The 21,768-nt window shown below is 38.5% G+C and overlaps 1 protein-coding gene across 7 annotated transcripts in view; it reads right to left on the reverse strand.

The window, feature by feature from the left end:
- Positions 1-21,768, reverse strand: part of NTRK2 (neurotrophic receptor tyrosine kinase 2) — a 197,893-nt gene that overhangs the window by 14,096 nt on the left and 162,029 nt on the right. For all 7 annotated transcript variants that reach the window (XM_087715937.1, XM_087715936.1, XM_087715938.1 and 4 more), the window contains one exon: positions 17,104-17,338. In XM_087715937.1, the coding sequence (XP_087572063.1) occupies positions 17,104-17,338 (235 nt within the window). The remainder of the gene's footprint in view (positions 1-17,103; positions 17,339-21,768) is intronic.

Here is a 21,768-nt window from a genome sequence, read left to right on the forward strand (position 1 = left end):
TGATGGCTAAATATTGTGGATGAAATTGGGATATTCAAAGAAATGAGTGGTATAGTGAAATTTGGAGTATGGCAACAAATGATAAATTAACAACAGAAATTAAATTTTAAAAAGGGATGATTAAAGTAAATAATTATAATGAAATATGGGGGATTTTATAACATCAGTGTTGGTGGAAGGCAAAGAGATAAACCTACTCAAGAATATATGTGGTTTTGGAGGTTATAAGGGCACAATTGGAATATATTGTATGTGTTTTAATTATTATAGATGAAGAAATATAAGGGTAAAAAAAGTCTCTGGAGGGTGGGGGTGCACTATAATATTTGGTTTTTTTTCCCTTTTCATTATTTTTTTGTATTTACTATGTTAGTGTTATTTGCATTTAAAAAAATAAAAAAAATACAAATTTTTTAAAAATTAATAGACCTAGGTCTCTTGTGGGAATGTAACAACATAACAATCCAATCTGCCCTCAGGTTCTGCCTGGTCATCTACTACATTTACCTCTGTTAACAACAAATATTGTTAATTGTATCACATCATCTTAATTATATCTCATTTTTCTCCACATTCTTCCCTATGACAATTAGGAACAGATAGTGATGTTTCAGGACCCAAAGGGTCACACACGTCAATCAGTAGTGCTACAGACTCAAGCAAATAAGTAAACAACAATTCTACTCTGATGGAGCCAAATAGCTTTTAAGAATTCCATGCAAGGGTCCATTTAATCCTCACTCACATTTTCTAGTGTTGTAAAAAGCATTGTGCTAAAATTGGTTCGAATACCTATCTGGACCAATAGGACCTGATCCAACTGAGAATATTTTTTTTTCTCACCTCCCCCATTTATTTGCTACCAGAGACATCCATGCAAGCTGGCAAATAATTTTTGATTCACGAATCATTTTTATGTAGGCTTACTCTGGGGCAAATGAATTAAGAATTGCATATTTAAAAAATCCCATTGAAAGGAGGCTAAAAATAAAGCCAGCTGCTGTGATCATTTTGGCACCCACTTGTAGTCCTGAAAAACACATTCGTAATCCTCCAGATCGCAGTGTGACGCAATGGACAGCCCTGGCAGTGATGTAGCAGCCGAGCTGCAAAGCAAACGTGGGGAAGGAGCTAATTTCATTTGAGCACCAGTTGCCAAAATAGCATCTAATAAAATGCCTTCAACTGTGATAGTTCAATACAAACACCCACAAGCACTCCTGGCAAGCATCTTGACTGTCACCAGCTCACTCTCACTTTTCCTGTGGAAGACCTCAACACAACTCGCCCACACAGGTATACAGCTGTGCAGTGACAGCTCAAACCTGCAGGTGTTTGCTAGTATTGCCATTTCCAAAGCGATGAAGAGAGAAAGACAACTTATCCCTGGCATTGAGCATTTGTACTATGGTACATGTATTGGCAATTAAACACCCCCTTCCCTTCCATTATTATTTGAAAAGGGGAAAAAATCTGCTATGTTGATTTTCAGATGAATACACATTTTGTACTAGACATAAGTAAAGCAAAATAATGTTCTGGGCTTCTTACAACGCCATTAATAACTCTTAAGAGGGTCACAAGAAAAGTCTACAATGAATGAAAGCAGGATTTTAAATAACAGCCACATGGAAATGGATCCTTGCGTTATTTGTTCTTGTTGTAGCCTTTCCTGACAACATCTGTCTTCCAGCTGTTTGGGAGTTCGGCACTACTTAACTTTGGCCAGTACTTAAGTAGAAGTTGTACTAATAAGTAGAAGTTGTACTAATGTACTATGGTCCCAAATACCCAGAGGATGCAAAACTGCTGAGACTCTGGACTATAACATTGTTCCGCAACGTGTATCATTCCTCAAAGAAGAGGAAAAGTGAACGTTACACTTGAGAAACTAAGACAAAACTGGTACCATATGCAAATCCACATATTGATGAAAAATTACCTAGCATGCTGTCATTGTTTAGAGGCAAAATTAAAACACACAATTTTAGTAACTTCAACATAGTAACTTCCAAAGGCCCAAGAAGGGCAGAGAAAGTATTTAAGAACTAAACAGTCAGCGTACTCCACTTTCTTGCTAAATATTTATGGCTATTTCCTGACACGCAAGGTAGTTTTTTGTGGTATTGGGGCAGGCAATGAACATCTTAATATAATTCAGTAGGAAAAATATGGGGGAATGAGGGAAGAGGAAAATATCAGAATGTGATTGTCTCTGGTACAGATACATAGATTTATTTATCTGAATTGTTATCCCTCTTTTAATCAGAAGAAGAAAAAAAGAAGTTGGAGTTGTTATTACTACACAGAAATTTCCATTAATTGTATTGTATTGTACTTCTATTGCATAATACATGAACCTAAAATATTGGACTAGTGAAATAGTGACATTTACTTTATAATACATTTACTTGTGATAAGAAAGCACCACTGTGCTCAGAGTGAACTTTGAATGTTTTTCCTGAGGGCTTTCTAGGTTTCCAGATGTGAAGCAGCTGCCAGTAACCTTGGATAAAAAGAAGGGAAAGAGGATTCTGCAGTCTTTGCTTCAGAGATACCAAGATTCCAGGCCCCATGAAAGCTTGTAGAATCAAAAGATGTCACCAAGTTCTCAGTTTAATGTGAGAGAAGAGGCAAATAATTCAACGCATTAGGACTAATCAGATGAACAGTGTTTAATTAATAGGGTTGTGCAGATCCAAGAAAGCACTTTTTGTCAATATGATATACAAGAAACAACTCTTCAGCACTTTTAATTTTTTTTAAATGTTAATTTTTGCTTAATTTAATTTTTGATCTTTTTTAAAAAAAATTAAAATAATAAAAGCTATATTATAAAGTGATTATACAGTGGAGAAAAAAGTATATATATAATCTTCCTATGATCCAAAACAGAATGGATGATCCATGTAAGTAGGAATTTGCATTTGGACTTTATTTAATTGATAAACTTCTTATTAAATCTAAACTACTGTATATAGCAATGTTGGTGAACCTTTTCGGGACCAAGTGCCGAAACGGGAGTGTGTACATGCCAGAAATCAGAAGAGCAACCACCTGGTGTGTATGCGCGCACTGGGAAGATTATTTTCTGGTTTCCGGTGGATGATATGCACCAGCCAGTTGGTTTTCCCGCACACATGAGAGCCAGAAACTGGAAGTCCAGGTGGCCAGTGCACATGGCCATGCTGGAAACTGGAAGATCATCTTTCCGGCACGCACATGCACACCCGACGGCTGCTCTTCCAGTTTCCAGTGCTCCTGTGTGTGTGAAGATCAGCTATCTGGTGCACTGGAACTCAGAAGAGCAACGGGAGATGGCTCGTGTGCTCATAGAGATGGCTCTGCATGCCACTTCCAGCATGCGTGCCATAGGTTCGCCATCACAGGTATATAGCATACTATGCTATCTTCTCATTTTTAGAAGACTTTTTGAAAAAGGATAGCAAAATCATATCCTGGATCCCTTCCTTAAAATACAACTACCTGCTGTACCCCAGGTTTGAAAGAGATGAAGCTATTCATGAAATGACAAAATTTATGTTGTAGAAATAAAATTCAGCATCATATTGAGATGTTGGTATAATATCTCATTATATTAACATATATGTTGGTTTGAAGTCAAAACAGAGCAATTTTGGAACAAAATTAAACTATGTATCTAAAAATATGTTCTGCATTTCTTATATTGCCGTATAAGAAGTTTAATATTCTTCTGTAATTCTTAAATTCATAAAGAGGCTCAGATAACTTAAAATAATATTTTCTGATGAATTAGCTTTGTTTTTAAATTATAGAGGCCTATTTTATGTTCCTTAATATTTGGTCCCTTAATATTTTCCAAAATTTTCTAAGGAATTGCTGGAAGCTTGGCACTCAGGCATATCAACCATCACTATAGAGATAAACCACAAGTACACACTATTCAAAAAAGACAACACAAAAGCTAAGAAGGAAACTAAAACCAGAACTATCCTCTTTAGCAGCCAATACCAGCAGATAAGCAGGAATTAACCCTAGACAAAGAATCAAACAAGCAGAAAACAAGTACCATAATCTAGGAGCTATTAAGGAGTCAAACAATCAAGGAAAAAATACCGTAATTAGGAACTACTAAGGAGAAAATACACACATCACCAAGATTGGCTGGGTAAGCTAAGTATATAAACAAGGAGAAATAGCACACTCACGAGGTGTGATAATGTTACCTAGCTGGGTAATAAAATGTCTGCAAGAAAACAATCGAGCTCAGAGAGCACCAAGATCAAAGTTCAACCCTGAACTACATATTTTATCACCTATTAGTGTTGAGTGCCACCACCATGCCTGTAATAATTTGGGACTGATTGGAGAAAAGCCATGTGCAGCACAGCATGTCACTTCTAAGCAGTGTAGCAGCAGCAGAAGTTTGCTTATCAAGTGAGCCTTTAAAAGAAGCCGAAAGAGAGGCTAATTGGTCGTGTCTTGATGCTTCACCACACTGGAGTAGAATAGTGTCCCTTGACAGAGACTGAGCAATTAATTGAATGTAATTTTAATTACAATTAGAATTGAACTGAATTAAATTGAATTAAAATAAGTGTTTGCGCTGGTCCCACTATAAGGCTACCATTAGCCTTAGCCCTACCTCTAACTCAAACTCCCTTTGCTTTACCTACAGCTATACATATTTAGTCAAGTTCATTTCTGATTCGCTTCGTTCCACAGCACGCCCGGCATATCTTCTATTATTTTTCATGTCCTTGTTAATACAAATGTCTTCTCGGAATCAATGAAGTGCAAGAAGCCACTTGGGGGTTATCTTATCCAGGACTCTACCAACCTCTGAATTCCAGAGGTTGACCAAATGTTTGGGGAAATTCCCAATTGCCTGTCAGAATAACCTCTGGATGCATAAATCATCTAGGGCAGGCTATGTTAATCAGCAGTGCCCACCCCTATCTTCAGTAGCTTGGTAGCTTTACCTGGACCAGGAAAGAATTAACAATGATCACATATGTATATAAAGTGCCTATCCTATAAAGTGCCTATCTTTATGACTCCAGCTAAAGTTACCTGGAACAAGGTCATACATGCTTTGGAGGTCATTAATTCTTTTCTTTCCAGAGGCCCCATGGCACAGAGTCCCTCAGCACTAAGTCCCCAATATCAACCCTGTTTTGAGGTCCAGAAACTCAGGAGAGGACTCTGCCATTCAGAAAGGATTTTATATATAGGCATTTCTGCCAGAGTTTGTTGCAAAAAATCAGATCCAGAAAGCACACACAGATAACTGATTCAGCAGAATTCATTTAAATAAGAAACTTCTTTATATAAAAGAATATATATACTATACAAACATCAGGGAACAGTTTCATTTTTCAGTTCAGAGTTCAGTGTTAAAGACAGATTAGTTTCAGTTTCAATTCTCAGCACAGCACTCAGAGCTGCAGGGCTAAACCACGTCCAGGCTCCAAACTGTTTCAGCTCCCATTGGTTGACCTTGTTACTAAGCCCTATTCATTGGCTGAGCTTGTTACCATGTGTCTGCCAGTTCATGAATATTTTGACAATTCTCTGCTTTAAAAACACGGTTGCCAAAGGATCTGAAACTTATGTTTTATAATGCATTTATACATTCATACTCATGCATGAATATAAGCAATGGCAAATCAGAAGTCATAAGGTACTGGAGATAAAATCAATGAGCTGTGTCCCATATCAATAGCCCACTGGAGAAGCAAACCAATCCCAGCATAAAACAAACACAATCTGCTGACCTTCTGCATCACATTGTAGCATATTGCTGTTACCAGGCAAGGACTGTGTGAAAGGGAACAACATCTCTAGTTGCCAATCAAAGTAGTATAGAGAAGATGCATACTTTCTCCCCAACACAAAGGCAGAGACCTCTGTTTTTTAACAACTGGACCCTCAAGAGCTATCTAAATCAGCTGTTACCAGGTTATAGTCAATATGGCATATTAAGAGAGACTTCCTGGAGCAGGAAAAGATTTTCACTCTCTGTGTTAGATCCCAATGACTTAGATCAAATTCCTCTTCTATCTATGGAGGTGTGACGTGGAAAGTACATGTCCCTCTGCTGCCCCAAAGCAATCCTTTTCTCTAGGATACTAGAAGATTCCAGCTGTAAGCTGTAGTAAATGCCAGTGCCGCTTTAGCTATTCTGCATCAAGAACATGGTAGGTGGCTAAAAGAGAGCTGGCACTCCTACATTTCAGCTGCTTTATCCTATTTCCTTTGGGAAAACACACAAAAATGTGTATTGCAAACGAGTATCTTCAAATGCCAAGTTTTGCTGTTGGTTATGCAGGAAAGAGCTTCGGGGAAGAGGGAGAATCCAGTTTTGATAGACTCCAGAATCAGTGGGTCAACAATAAGCTGAATTAGATCCATTAGACCAGGGGTATCAAACTCACAGTCCTTGGGCCAGATGCATCATGCGCTGGCCATGCCCCCTCCATTTTAGTGAAGGGGGGAGTTGTGATACATTATGTGATGATGTGACGATGCGGGTTTGACACTCCTGAATTAGACAAAGATTCTATTCCTGGTTAAATTAATGCTATGTTAGATGAACCATCTGACTCTACATAATATTTTCAGACGATCCTACATTAACAGCACTTATTGTGGGCTATCAAATCTGGATTGCAAAACACCATACAACTCTTTGATAGCAACAAAGAGATACAGAAAGATTAAACTCTTTTATTGCAGTACTAACTCTTTCTTAACATTTTTAACGTGGAGAAAGCCTGGAAATAATGTTTACTATATCTCAGGCAATCCCTGCATAAAAATATTATGTCTACTTCTTGCATTGTGTAGCATTCAAATTTCAAAAAATGTTTTGTTTTGTTGTAATCATCTGCTGAAGAACCACAAGTGAAAGCAACAGGCTGGCAGCTGAGTTGCAGCAGATACAAATTTTGACATTGTGCATCCCAGCATTGTGCAACATATGAAGTTCAGACAAAGCTCTTTTTCCTCTTATCTTTTCCTGAACCTCAAGCAACTTTGCATAGAGCCCTTCCACTAAAACCTCATTGAAAGAGTCTTCTCTGCCACATTCACAAAGCTACTGAAGAAATAACAACAATTAGCTTGTCATAAGAAATATATGATCCCATATCAGCACCTGCATTTTCTATATTGAGGTAAATAGCAGCCTCTGGAGTGTTAGAAAGTTAAATTGAGGAGACAGCAAAGATATACTATACTTCCTGTTCTAATGTTTCTGTTTCATTCTACTTCTCTTCCTTTCGGAAATACATTTAAATAGAAGTATTATGACATAATACTATGGCGTTTTGGCAGAATTATGGGCATAATTCTGACAAATTAATTTCCATTTACCTCTTAGTATTATCATGCGGCTGCACACATGTGGAGTAGAATTGTACAGTGGTTAGATACCAACATTAGCCAGAATACAATATCTAACCATACAGTGGTTAGATATCAAAACCAACATCAGCCAGAATACAAAACAACTGAAAGAAGCTATGCGAGATTGGAAAATGTAGAGAGACATGATCCATAGAATCACTTATAACTGGATACAGTTGAATGGGTGGTATCATCATCTTTATCATGTGTGCGGAATTGCCCTTGAGCAGCATCCAGTTGGATCTGTCCACTATGAGATGTGGGCTCAAGTGATCTTCAGCTTCTTCCCCAGATCTGCTTTGGGAAGGCCAACAAGTGGGAAGTCCTGCTACCCTAGGGAACTGCATTCTGGAACAGATTGTACATCTGTACAGATGTAGCTATGGATTCTGTGAGAGGAACTATGAACCCAAATCTTGGGATTTTGTGAAAATCTAATCAAAGACAATTTTAAAATAAATGCAAGACTAGAAAGCAGCTGGGTTACTGCTAATTGGCATTCCAAATTGAAAGCAAGGGACAGAAAGGCTAAATCATGCAGATGGTATAAAAGACAGGAAAGATTTAAAAAGAAGTCTGTATGCCAACCCTGGTAACCTAAATTCTTTAAATTACTGGGGTCTTTTTAAAATTGGGTGGATCTTTTTAAAATTAGCAACAATCCTAGTGCAAGAGTAAATAATGCAGAATCTGATAGACACCGTTAGATTTAGCAAAACTAGATCAAACCACACAATTGTACATAAACCAATGGCAATGTAAAAACCTTTTTTAATCAACCATTTCTCAAGGAACATTATTTTATTTACAAAAATTCTGGATTCAGCTAATGGATATGACAGTTAAAATTGTCCAACAGAAGTCCTAAACAACATGGCCAACCATGGGAGACATCATTTAGTCAACTATACAAGGACAAATTACGACATCTTCCTCTACCAGATTTTATTTCCACCTTAAATTACACACAATACTCAATGGTTTATCTCTCTTTGTTACATTTAGTCTTCTGCTAATGAATGGTTTATTTTATCCTTGAAGAATGACTGGATACAAGAAATAAAGTACAGTTGCTTATATTTGATCCTGGATATAGCAGCGAGGAGATCAAGCAAATGTGCTGGGTTAAGTAAGAGGGCCAACAATTTTGGATTTCAGTATCTGTGTAGAACAGAAGAGTGAAATCAATAGGCAGCAACTTCCAAATTAAACTATTTGTCCTTTAAGACCTATGATTCAGTCAGTTGCTATCCTTCCTTCTAAGGGTGGCTCATGATAGGACTATTTGGTGGCAGGCAGGACCTCCATCTACAGAGCTCCCTACTGAGAGACCTTAAGATATTTTTCTCTCAATATCTTCTGCCAGCAATAACAAATGTTTCTTCTTAAACAAGCTCATGATTCTGTTGTTGCTTAATTTAACTTGTTTATTGTTTGTTCTGGCTCTTTGTACTTTTTGCTTTTGACTAGCTTTAAGTCTAGTAATTTTGTTTTAATGATGGTATATTTTTATCCTTTGGGGCTGTCAGACAGAAGGCTGCTCGAATCTTTGTTCTTTCTCTGTAAGAGTAAGCAACCAGCGGCCTTCCACAGCCTGTCCATAGAACAGGGAGCTAGGCATAGCCAACATCGTCAAATGACATATTTTCTGCCTTATTAATCATAATAAGCATTTCTTACATTTCAGTCTGATGTTTGGAAAGAGATGCTTCTCTGCACCATAGAGCAGAGGGCACGTGCAGCAGAGATGGCATTCAGCAGGTTCTGATCAGTTCTGGAGAACCGGTAGCGGAACATTTGAGTAGTTCGGAGAACCAGTAAATACCACCCCTTTTTTTAAATAAAATGTTTTAACTTTTAATTTAAAACAAATACATCATCCTTCTTTACATGCTATAGAAAGTGTATCAGTTGGTTACAAAAAAAAACTTTTGTGCATCTCTTCCACAGTTAACAAACATAGTTCATATTAACTTAAGTATTTTAACTCAAATATTTATACATGTCACTATCATTATATCTCCATTTTCCTTATTATTATTATTATTATTATTATTATTATTATTACTATTATCATCATCATCATTAATATTATCCTTTATGTATAATTCAAAGGGATTGCTAATCATCCTTACATGGGTACCATTCAATATTCATATCCAATTATACTCCTCATAACACTACACATTGTATACATTTGTAACATTATCAGTTATTCATTTAAGCTATATCTATTATCAATAAATTTCACTAAGTTTAACTAGTTTTAAATTTTATTCTTCCATCTATCAATCTGTATCTTTCCAATAACAAAACAATCTCATATCTTCTGCCATTTGTGGTGCCAATCCTATAATCATCTTCTTGATCAGCTTTGTATGGACTTCTCTTAGCAACTCCTTGCTTGTAAGATCTCTCATATAATTGTGATGCCCTCTTTCTGTTTCCTTATTCAGCTTATCTTTGATTGTCAGCAGTGTTATCAATGCTTTTGCTAACAGAATGTCTTTCTTTAAGTCCATAGATTCTTTAATTTTTTCTTCTTCTATATCTTGCCCTCTGGAATAGATTTCCTCTCCACCTCTGACTGGCCCCGCCCCCATCTAATCTCTGCCTCCCCAGTTCCAGCTGATCAGGAGGGAATGGGGATTTTGCAGTATCCTTCCCTTATCACGCCCAACAAGCCACACTCACCAAGCCATGCCACACCCACCAAGCCACACCCACAGAACCGGTAGTAAAAAAATTTAAATCCTACCACTGAGTCTTGCAGGGCAGGTAAAAAAGGGGGGCAGCTAGAATCATGCAGGGATCAAATCCCCACCCCTTTTTACAGACACACACTGCAGCACATGTAAAAATGGGTGGGATTTCAATTGCACAGTCATGGCTGCATCCCGACTTTGGAAATCCTGATATATAACAATTTTTTGAGGGAAGGCATGTGTGATTCCCCCCCACCCCCGGGGAATGACTGCTACAAAGAACTGGTGAAATTGCTGGATTTTTTGAAAACTAAGCTTTCTTCTAAACCCGAGTCTCCTTCCATTCGCTATTTGCAAAGGGAGGGAGACTTTATGTAGCAAAAGGGAATTGACAAAATACGTGTTAGATTCATCTCATTCTGTTTCATAACATCACTTTACAGTCCAGGGAAATTTGTGGTTTGTTTTGCTCAAGCATTTAAAAGGACTACACTTGTACAGCCAGAGTTAACGTGAACTCACATTTACTGAGGGCCAATATAGTGTAGTGATTAAAAGTATTAGGCTAAGACAGGAGAGAGTTGGATTTTAGTTAATAAAGTTCACTGGATGACTTCAGGTCAGTCACTCTCTCTCTGAACCCTACCTAACCCACAAGACTGTAGTGGTTGAAAACAAGAGGTCTTGAGGTTTATTCATTTATTTAGTTTGTCATTCATGTACAAGATAACAGGAATAAGAATAAACATGAATAGGAACACAGGAAATGGGTACAAACAAATGGGGATAATAGGACAGGGACGTTAGGCATGCTGGTGCGTTTATGCATGCCCCTACTGACCTCTAAGGAGTGGGGTGAGGTCAATAGTTGGCAGTTTAAGGTTAAAGTTATGGGGCTTTGAGGATGTAACAACAGAGTCAGGTAGTGCATTCCAGGCATTGACCACTCTGTTGCTGAAGTTGTATTTTCTGCAATCGAGTTTGGTGCGGTTTACCTTGAGTTTGTATCTATTGTGAGCTCATGTATTATTGTAGTTGAAGCTGAAGTAGTCATTGACAGGTAGGATGTTGTAGCAGTTTATGCAGATGCAAAAGCATATTAAATAAAAATATGGCCTCTCCCTGTTTTGTAACCTGATTCAAACCAAAGGGCAAGAACTCACTTTGCAGGAACCTAAATAACCAGGACATAGCTTCCCAAACAGTTCTTCTCCTTCCTCTGAGCCAGATCCTCCCACCTGGCTTCATATTCTATGCCTATGGAAGCCACGTTCTTCATTCTACCCTTGCTGAAAAAAATGGTACCGCATATCTTTTTGTTCCCTCTTGACCAAGTTTTGTGGTAGTTTTTTTGTGGTTTCTCATGGGTGTACCAGTGGGGGGGGGGGAAATGACAAGATGCTGGCAAATGGATTGTTTCTTCATTGGATTGCCTGCAAGTGGTAAAAAGGAATTGTTCAAAAAAGCTTCATATGGATGTAACGGATATCTGGGTTAGCCAGGTTCAGCAACTTGGTTTAGGAAGGGAAATGTGGGGTGTAATATGCTCTTTAAACTCTAAGGTTTTGGGGGAAGGGCTTAGCTTTTCAAACAAAAGATCCTTTCCCTGCAGACCGAGCTTCCAAAACTGAATAACTATGGTACTTTCCCATTCTATCTGTACTACTATTCAGGCTCTAAACAAACAAACAGCACCCATGTAGCTAACGCCATCACCAGCCATCACCAGTCATCACCAGCATGCACCGTGCCAATTATCCAAAGGTTATCTCTCTCTGCAGTCAGCTCTGCAGTATCTCTTAATAGCTTTGCTGACACAGTGCAGAACATTATTGACAATTGGACACCAAGTAAAAGGTTGGTCCTATTTTGTTGTTGCTGTTGTAATGCAGTGGTTGCCAAGTTTGGGAACCACTGTTGTAATGGGACAACAGAAGACCAAAAATTTGGAGGCGAATTAATAGCTTCCTAAGCATGACCCAGGTTCCAAACTGTCAGTGAAAATTATTTTGTGGACACTGCTATCCTTCATCCTCCTTTTCATCCTGTTTTGCAGCCCAAAGAGACTCACAAGCAAGGCAAAGTGGTACAATAATTAGTAACAGAGCACACAATTAAGAAGTAACAATGTGTTCCAAAGCTTTTTATAGTTGCATTATAATGGTCAGTCTCCACATTTTCTTCAATATGCCAATGAATCTCATCTATTAATACCTCATGCATAGAACAGCTGGAAGAAACCATACCTGGCTGAAGATATCTGGCTAAATCTGGGTCACCCAAAAATCAGTTTGGTATTTGAGAAGGCAACAATGAATGCTTGTATTGGAGGGCAGAGGATGTTAGGAAAGAGCAGGAACGTGGGTAAATAACTAAGGTTTCTTAGCTTTGCTTTACCCTTGGCACTTTGGAGGATTTGAAGTTTTATCATTGGTTTTGTGAACCACCTAGAACAGCCTTTCACATCTGTAGCTCTACTGAACCCTACAGTTATGCAAGAGACCTTGAACAAAAACTCCCTTTTTAATTGCATGGCTAACACGCCAAGTGGTGGGAAAGTTTATGTGCCATGCCTCAACTTACCAAACATGCTAATATATCATGAACTATAGATATAATCATTTTTTATGCAGGAACTCACTGATACCTGAAAATTATTTCAAGGGCCCCACCCGTGTGGACACAACTCCCAGAATTCCTCAGCCAGCCAGGCCTCTGGAGTTTTATAATGCAACGCTATGTAAATAAATCTATTTTAAAATGTGGCAGGAACACAGGATGCGTAAGCTTGTTTATGAGACTATACGAGGTCCTGCCAAGTTGAAACAAGAATAAGGCTTTGCTTTTAGTGCCATCCCTGACAGTCCCTCTCTGCATCCACACGTTGAGGGATTCAGTTTGCAAAGGAATTGATCAGATGCCCAAATCCCTTGGCTCCTGAATAAGTTACTTCTTTACAAATGACTGTGCTTAACACATGAATGATGAATACTATGACGGCCAGAAAAAGAAAAGGAGCATTGTAGCTTCCAGAGATCCAGAAGCCAAGCCAAGAGATAGAAAAAAAAAGGGGCTAACACTTGAGTACTTATCTCAGCCAATTTAAACAAAGCAACTGTATAACAGAAAAGCAATGGTGGAAAATGAGACAACGCCATCCCAGTGAGATTTTATGGACTCCCCAAGATACACAAACTAGGGGTCCCCCTCACACCTATTGTAGTGCTAGGGGATATTCCTACCTACAGTTTGGCTAAATGGCTGGCACAATGATTAAGCTTCTTGACGTCATCCTCAAACATTACAGCCACATCATCCACATAATTTTTGACACAGCTACGAAGCTTACGCGACTATGAGGCTCCTTATGAAATCATGATCTCTTTTGACATAGTGACCCTATTTACATCCATCCCTCCCCACTTAGCATACAAAGTGATAAACAGAAAACTAGAAGATTACAACACAGATCAAAACAACGTAACCAGGACAAAAATCACTCCATTTATACTTCTTCATGTTTAAAAGAGAAATGAGCAAATAAAAGGGACACTCATGGGATCCTCAATATCAAGAGGTATTGCAGAAACAGTCCTACATAACTGGAACACAGTGCATTTTAAAACACCTAAAGTTTGGTACCATTACATGGATGACACATCTGTGGTTATCAAAGAAATGAGCTGAAAGACTTTCATACCCTATTAAATTCTATCTTCCTGGTCATATGATTCACAATGGTGGAAGAAAACATGCTTAGACATGCTTATCAACAGATGGAAGGTGGAACCTTAGAAACCATACTGCAAGACTACCAACACTCCAGGCATTCTGAGTAACCATCCACAACGGTAACCATCCACTGTCACATAAAAAGAGCTGCATTAGAGCACTGTATGGCAGGGTGTGAACACAGTGTACTATCCAGCAAGCAAAACATCTGGGAGTAGGTACCTAAGTGAACAATTTAGTCAGAATGGGTGTCCACAAACATTTGTCATAAGGTGCCCATGCAATATGCTGGGGAGAGAAAGGAAGAAAGAAGGCAAAAGGCCAACTACATGGTACACCCTACCATACATTAAAAACATTTCAGAAGTAGAATCCAACTTTTGAGATCAGCAAATTATCCACATTATCCACCATCCAGAGGCTACCAAATGAGGACAAATAATACAAAGACTGTTTGGAGCTGGAGAAACTTTGAATGCAGTTTACCAGATTCCCTATATGGATTGCCCCTATGACAGAGGAAGCTAATTACCAGATTGCAAGAACACAAGTGATTGGTTAGATGAGGAGAGCCAAACTCATTGATAGTGTCGTGTTGCATGCTTCCAATTTTGTAGCTACTATAATTGTTGGCCAAGCAAGGACAAAAATAGCCAGAGAAATCATTGAATTCTGGGAGACAGCCCTTTGTCAGTCAATAGGAATGCTAAATTAGTTTCGAGTTTCATTTTATTTATATGCCGCCCTATTCCCAGTGGGACTCAGGGCAGTGCACAAACCCAAGAGGGGAAGGGAAACACAAAAACTACACAAAAGGTACAGGGCATGTAAAAACAACCAACAGCCACCAGCCTATCAGGTCCTTAGAAGCCGAAGGCATAACATCATAAGAAACAACCATTAAGAAGTTAATAGCTAGCCATCAACACCTTAATAAACAACTAAAAGCTACACACAACCAGGAACCATATAAATATAATACACAGAACAGCCCAGTGGATATATTGTGGAGAGAGAGAAAATCCCTGGAGCCTGAAAGCTTGGAAAAATAAACCTTTGGTCCCAGAGACCAACTCAAATTGGACCCTGCAACATTATCCTAGGGCTCATATATTTACGTTCGTTCACATTAATTATTTCTCCTGCAATAAAACTATCAATGATGGGAGAACTCTGAGCAAGAACTTTTAGTTCCCTTTTCCTCCCCATAGTAAAAGAGAAATGAAGATAACAAAAAAGGCCCTTCTGATTCAGGGAACCTAAGGTCTCCATTTCCAATAACCTCTTGGGATTTGGGAAATGGAGATGATAGTGTGATTGTCTAGTGCTTTGCTCCACAACAGTGTGCAATTTTGTGAGGATTTTTTAAAAAACAAATACCTTTGGGTAAATCCTACAGTTGCTTGACTTCCTTCTGTCAATTCAACCCAAATATACCACTATTATCCTGCTTCTTATCACCAATTATGGGATTCTGAAGCTATTTTGGGTACCATGGTTTGTCCTAGCAACATTTACTTTGTAGGATCCAAGGACCAAAACATGCATGCTAAACCAACCATGATGACAACTACTGCAACTTTGTGAATGGAGGCTGGCTGATGACAGCCTTTTTCCATGCTTAGCTTGTACATCTGCCCCTAAATCAGACGTGGGTTGCTACTGGTTCACACCGGTTTCGGGTGAACTGGTAATAGAAATTGCGACTGAGTCACCGAACTGGTAGGGATGGCAGGCTTGCCATGTCCCCGAATCAGTTCCCTGATCACCCATGTTGTTGGCGGCATGTTTTAGTCATTTTATAATGTTCTGCGCATGCAGCGCGCGCACGAAGCAAACTGGCAGTAACGCCGGCAGCAGCCTACCCCTTGCTATAAATCCTGCTTTTTATCCCATGTTCACTCATATAATGTAATATCATTCTTGTCCTGTGAGAATGAAAGAGCATGGAAAGCAACTATTCCAAAAGACAGAAATCTAGATGTCAACTAATTGCTGAGTCCGGATCACTAAAGGAAGAAATAGCACAAACCGAAATAAAAATGTTCTGCTCGGCTCACAATGAAAACAGCTGCATGAATATAAATAATGTCTTTATGTGCTACTTCTTCAGTTTTTCTAATCAAATGAAACTATTCACTTTTGAAGCAAACTCTCAAGATGGTAGAGTTGCTCAAAAGAGCGTCTATCCAGTCAAAGTAATGCTGCTAAAATAAAGAATGAATTCGCTGGGACAGCAAAACACTTTGATCCAAATGTGGCCTTTTCTTTTTATGGGATCATAACCGCATTCTGTCCTCCCCAAACTTGTCACTTTACAATAACCACAGCCTTTGTCTCATTAAAGGAAGTTTCAATGAGGACAGTAATAAACAATTTGTTTACACAGGAGCTTTAGGTTGTTGTTGTTTTTGCAATACCATGTGGATATTTAATAAATTGGTTTATCAGCAATGACTTTAATTTCCTCATTACACCCAGCATAGGATTTAAATGATTTTTTTTCTTACATCTCTCACTACAGCAGTGGCCAAAATTGAGATTTGATGGCTAATAACACCACTTTTTTTAAATTTCAAGATAATCATATTCCACTGCTGGAATGGTCTGGGAATAGCCCAGATCTTAACCCAATTAAAAATCTATGCAGCCAAATAAAGAAACTTGTTAGTCAGAAGTGACCCAGCAATAAAACCCAGTTAAGAGAAGCAATAATTCAATCTTGGTTTCACATTATAACAGCGGCAGAACTGAAAGATTTGGTTGACTCCATGGGAAGATGTTGTAAGGACGTAATTCATGCTAAAGGTTACCCAACTAAGTATTAACTGACACGGTGATAATTTTTGTATATCTCGTTTTACTTTTCTTATAACTGCTATTCTAATAGCAAATCCTTCTTAAAAATTATTGCATTACATTCTTGATTAAATTATCTTTCCATTGATATAATCTTATGCAGTGGTGAGTTCCTACCAGTTTGGACCAGTTTGGCTGAACCGGCAGTGAATTTGGTGGTCTGGCAGCCGTAGGTTCCGCCATCTTATTTTTTGCTTCTGCACATGCACACAGGGCACGCACACAAGCAAACCAGCAGTAGTGCCCGTCGGAACCTACCCCTGATCTTATGGTACTACTCCAAAAAAAGTGGTGTTATTAGCTAGTTTTAGAAAATACACTTGTCCCAAAAGGTTTCCACAATTTTGGCCACTACTGTAGAAGAAAATTTGAAAATAGCTCCTTCCTCCTAAAACCAAGGTACAGCATTACTTACCCTGTAATAATCTGTGCTATATACATCTCTTGACATCCCAAAGTCTCCAATCTTCACCAGTAGGTTCTCCCCAACCAGGCAGTTCCGAGTAGCCAGGTCACGATGCACAAAGTGCTGTGATGCTAAGTAAACCATACCAGCTGCAATTTGCTGGGCAATGTGCAGCATCTGGGATTGGGTTAGTTCAGCTAAATGACTCCCTTCAGCCATCAGAACTGCATCAGGTCCATGTGCCCTGTGTGGAAGAGAGAAGAAATGTAGGAGATCCAATGATATCTGTCCAAATGATAGCCTTCAGAAGGAAGCAGGAGGATGGGAAGGAGGCATGATGGAAGCAACAAGGCCAGAATTCATCAACTGGGCCACTTACTCTCCCTCAGCCCAGCCAGGTTTGCTACTGTGGGGGAAAATGAAAGAAGAAACCACCTAATATGCCACTTTGAGCTCCTGAATGAACGGCAGGATGCAAATCTAGGAAACAAACAAATAATAAGACTTTGAACAGTATTGGTTAGTTATAGATCAGGGGTAGGCAACTATGTCAATTTTATGACCTGCAGACTTCAACTCCCAGAATTCCTGAGCTAGCTGCCTCAAGAATTCTGGGAATTGAAGTTCACAGGTCATAAAGTTGCATAGTTTCCCATCCCTAGTCTAGATACAGAAAGCTACGTACCTATAGATTCCATCTGTGGAAGAAAAATGACATATACATTAGTACATTTTGTTACTGTTACCAGTTATTGTTTTTTGAAACTCTATTTAGAGGCATAGATTTTAACATTACAACTTAACATATTTCCTGTTATAACAGTTCTCTTCCTAAATTATTTAATTTTATACTTTTTATCCATATTCATTTTCTAACCAATGGTTTGATGAAACTTCTGGTTTTTGGCAGCACCATACCATAGTGAACAATGGGCCTGCATTCATTACATAATTGTGGCATTTACACTTACAACCATTGATTTCTCTTAACCACAATAAGCATCATAAAATTGGGTCAGTCGTTTGACAACCGTTACAACTTGTGATGCTGATAAAGATATTACATAATGGTCATAACCCAAAGACTATCTATAAACTCTTTATTTACATATTGAAAATGAATTAACTTGATTTCTCAGTGAAGCACCAACAATTTTCCTTTTCCTGCTATTACAGCACCACACCATCCTGTTCTGAACATATTTTGTTATTTTTTAAGAATAAGTCATTGTACCTTCCTGCTATTTCCACTTAATGCCGATCAAAAACATCTATAATATGCATCCCTGATCAAAAACCTTTCTTTTCCTGCTTATGCAGGAATCACTCAACTCTACACTTCATTTTCATGCTACTTTTCAGGGACGTGTTCTCTTTCTTCTTCCTCAACATAATGTGAGATTTCAACAAGTGCCATGTCATTATTGGATGATGTGCTTGCTATTTCTATTTCTGAGCTATAGAGCTGCGAATCAACTCTTTTCAGATAGTAGAAGCACAGATCAAGGTTGCTCAAATTAAAGACCATGAAGTACATGCACTTCAGAGCCACTGGATACTTTGAAGCTCAGAGAACACTTCGCTGAAGATCAGATACAGTCATACTCTTGCCTGTGACCAAATAGGAGTGTAAAATTGAACATAACAGAAGACTTCCAAGGGGCTGAAATATCATCAGCTTTTAACAGGGCTCTGTGATCTAGTCATGTTGTCTTTCTACACCATTCTTATGTCTCCCCGCAAAAGTCTATCCATTCAATGTAATTTTCTGCAGTTATATATCAAGACTATCCAAGGCAATGGTGAAATTCATTTTTTTTCACTACCAGTTCTGTGGGCGTGGCTTGATGGGTATGGCAGGGGAAGGACACTGCAAAATACCCATTTTGCAAAATCTCCATTCCCACCCCACTCCAGCGGAAGGATACTGCACAATTCCCATTCCCTCCCCACTCTGGGGCCACCCAAAGTTAGTATTTGCCGGTTCTCTGAACTACTCAAAATTTCCGCTACTGGTTCTCCAGAACCTGCTGAAGTTGACCCCTGATCCAAGGGATACAAGAATGAGAACCCCTTCCTACTATATATCCTCCTGCTGTCATGACAAACTTGGTCAGTTTAGAATAAGCCCAAAATATACAAATTCTGATTGTGTCACTTCTAGAGTTTCTGCAGACAATTATGCATAGCCTGGGTGTTTTATTGTTTTTGTTATTTTGAGTTACACTCTATTTACTGTTTCATCTCCTCTAGAACTGGATTTACTTTTGTCAGTGTTTGCTCCTGAAACATTTCAGCAGTTGTCATGTCTAAATTTTGCACTCAGGAATTCTTTCTGATCTTCAGATCTTGGCCTGCAATTGTCTGTCTGTCTATCACTGTTTGACTGTGTGTGTGTGTCCGTCTGTCTACAAATTGTGAGATCGTATTTTTTCTCAGTGGCCTTGGGGGGCGCTGTAGGGTAAGAAATAAATGTGCTTCCAAAGCATGATTACATGCAAATTTTCTCTCCTATCATAAGTAGTGTCAAATGAGAGAAGAATGCTAAATTATAATTTTTCTTAAGAGAGTCTCTTTTTCACTGAACTGTTCTGGATGCTACAGTTGATGAATAACATTTTTTTAAATAAAGAAGATAGATTACCATCAGATTGCTTCAACTCAAAATGCAACAGGTAGAAGGCAAGCTGCTACCATAATATATAAATGAATGGGTGCTTGCATTGCTATTAAAGGCGTGCTTTTATAACTAATGTTTAATGCCTGCATTCAATTGTGGGAGGCTGTCTCTTTCCACTAATTTCCAAGTCATGCATTAGATAGCAAGTCTCTTATCAGTAGACTGGTTTTCCGAACCATCTAAGACTGATGAGCATCTTTATAAGCAAGCAAATAAAAGATATATGTATATCCCAGCTCTTGGTATTCAGGGAGCCTATTTATTTATTCTGAAAAATAAAGCAAAAAGGCACTGCTTGCTTGTGGTTAGTGGCATTTCTCATTAAGAGTTTTCTTAGGCAAAACAGTTTGTGGTACAATGTAATACCATTATTTGCTTACCAAGTGCAACAGATAGACAAAAAGATGGAAAGAAAAATAGCAACACAAAGCAATGTAATAACAAAAGCAATCAGGCTTATTGGTGGGGGGGGGGGGAAGGAAAACAAATATGAGATGAGTGAGAATGACTTGACAATGTTGCTACAACAGGATTGTCCTTATCTACTTGCTCATGATTTCAATCTAACCACTTGCTGTACATGAAGCTTTTTAAGCTTTTTAAAAAATGTCTGCAGTATAACAAAAATTGGGGAAATGTACAAACTTTAGTGCAAGGATGGGCAACTATGGAACAGTGTACCGGAGCCTGCCTGGAGCATCAGGTACCGTTCCGGTATGGTGCCTCTGAGGGCCCACTTGCCCACCTGCGCTCTTTACCTGTCTTTAAAGCCTTCGGCACTTCAGTGGATGTGCATGGCACATACACTGCCAAGCAGCTGGAGCATCATGGAGGCGTCGCTAGAAGGTAATACGCATGCACATGCTGCGCATGGGTGCGCACGTGCCACACACATTCATGTGGAGGATGCTGGGCTCCGTTGCAACCGTACCGGTTGCAATGTGATCCAGAACCCATCATTGCTATGGAAGCTTCACAATTGGTGGACTTCAGCTCCCAGAATTCCTGAACCAGCCATGGGGGTTGAAATCCAGAGGTTGTAAAATTACCATAGTTTCCCACTGCTGCTTTAGGGGAAACAATTTTTTTTTAAAAAAGAAAATCATAAAAATGGATAGAATAATTCAAATATCATTAGGTCAGTCAGGAAATTGCTGCTCTGTCACCATTTTAGCTACCTCTCCTGTGGAAGTTAAATTGATGAATAGGGACAAGTACCCCCAAGTATCATACTTCTTAATTAACTCTTAATTAAGGCTTTATTCCAAACACATTAATCTGCAACATTTTATAAAAGAAAACTCTATATGAAAATATTTCATAAAAAAACACTTTAGGTAAAATAAGAAACTGAGTTATACTAGGGTAGATGATTCACTCCTTCAGCTAAGCTACACTTTAGGGATGTGAATAACCCAGCTGGGTTCACATTACTAAACCCGAAAATGTTGCTTGCAAATCACACTGGCTAGATTTATAGAATATGCTACCCAATCCAAATAAATCGTACTACGACTACTAGTACAGCTATATCAATGCCTAGCAGCAATTCTTCGGGTTATTAAGGCAAAACTACTTTAGGTAATTAGGGACACCTAGTCTTGAACATGACCTTTATATATATAATAATGATGATATATTTAGCATTTTACTTGGCCTCTCTTTTGCACAGGCATTCTTCTTTCAGAGCAAGACTAGACAGTTTTATTTGCTTGTTTCTCCTTATTTGAAATATTTTATCTTTACTCGGGGGAATGCTGTGCCTTCATTAATAAACAATAGGTGTTCATTTTTAATAAAAAATACATTTAGGCATTTGATGCAATAGCTTTGATTCAAACTTCTAATTCTGTAATAAATGCACTAATCTTTAGGACTTTTAATGTCTGTAAGTAGATAAAGCCATTTTTAACATGAGCCTGGGTTTTACCTGAAGCAAAATTCATAGTACTTAGTTTGAAAGATTTTTGTTTATGAAATGAGGTACAATATGT

This window comes from Thamnophis sirtalis, unplaced genomic scaffold, assembly GCF_051295495.1.
Source record: "Thamnophis sirtalis isolate CommonGarterSnake01/CBP01778 unplaced genomic scaffold, rThaSir2_p1.2 scaffold_5, whole genome shotgun sequence".
NCBI classification, from domain to species: Eukaryota; Metazoa; Chordata; class Lepidosauria; order Squamata; family Natricidae; genus Thamnophis; species Thamnophis sirtalis.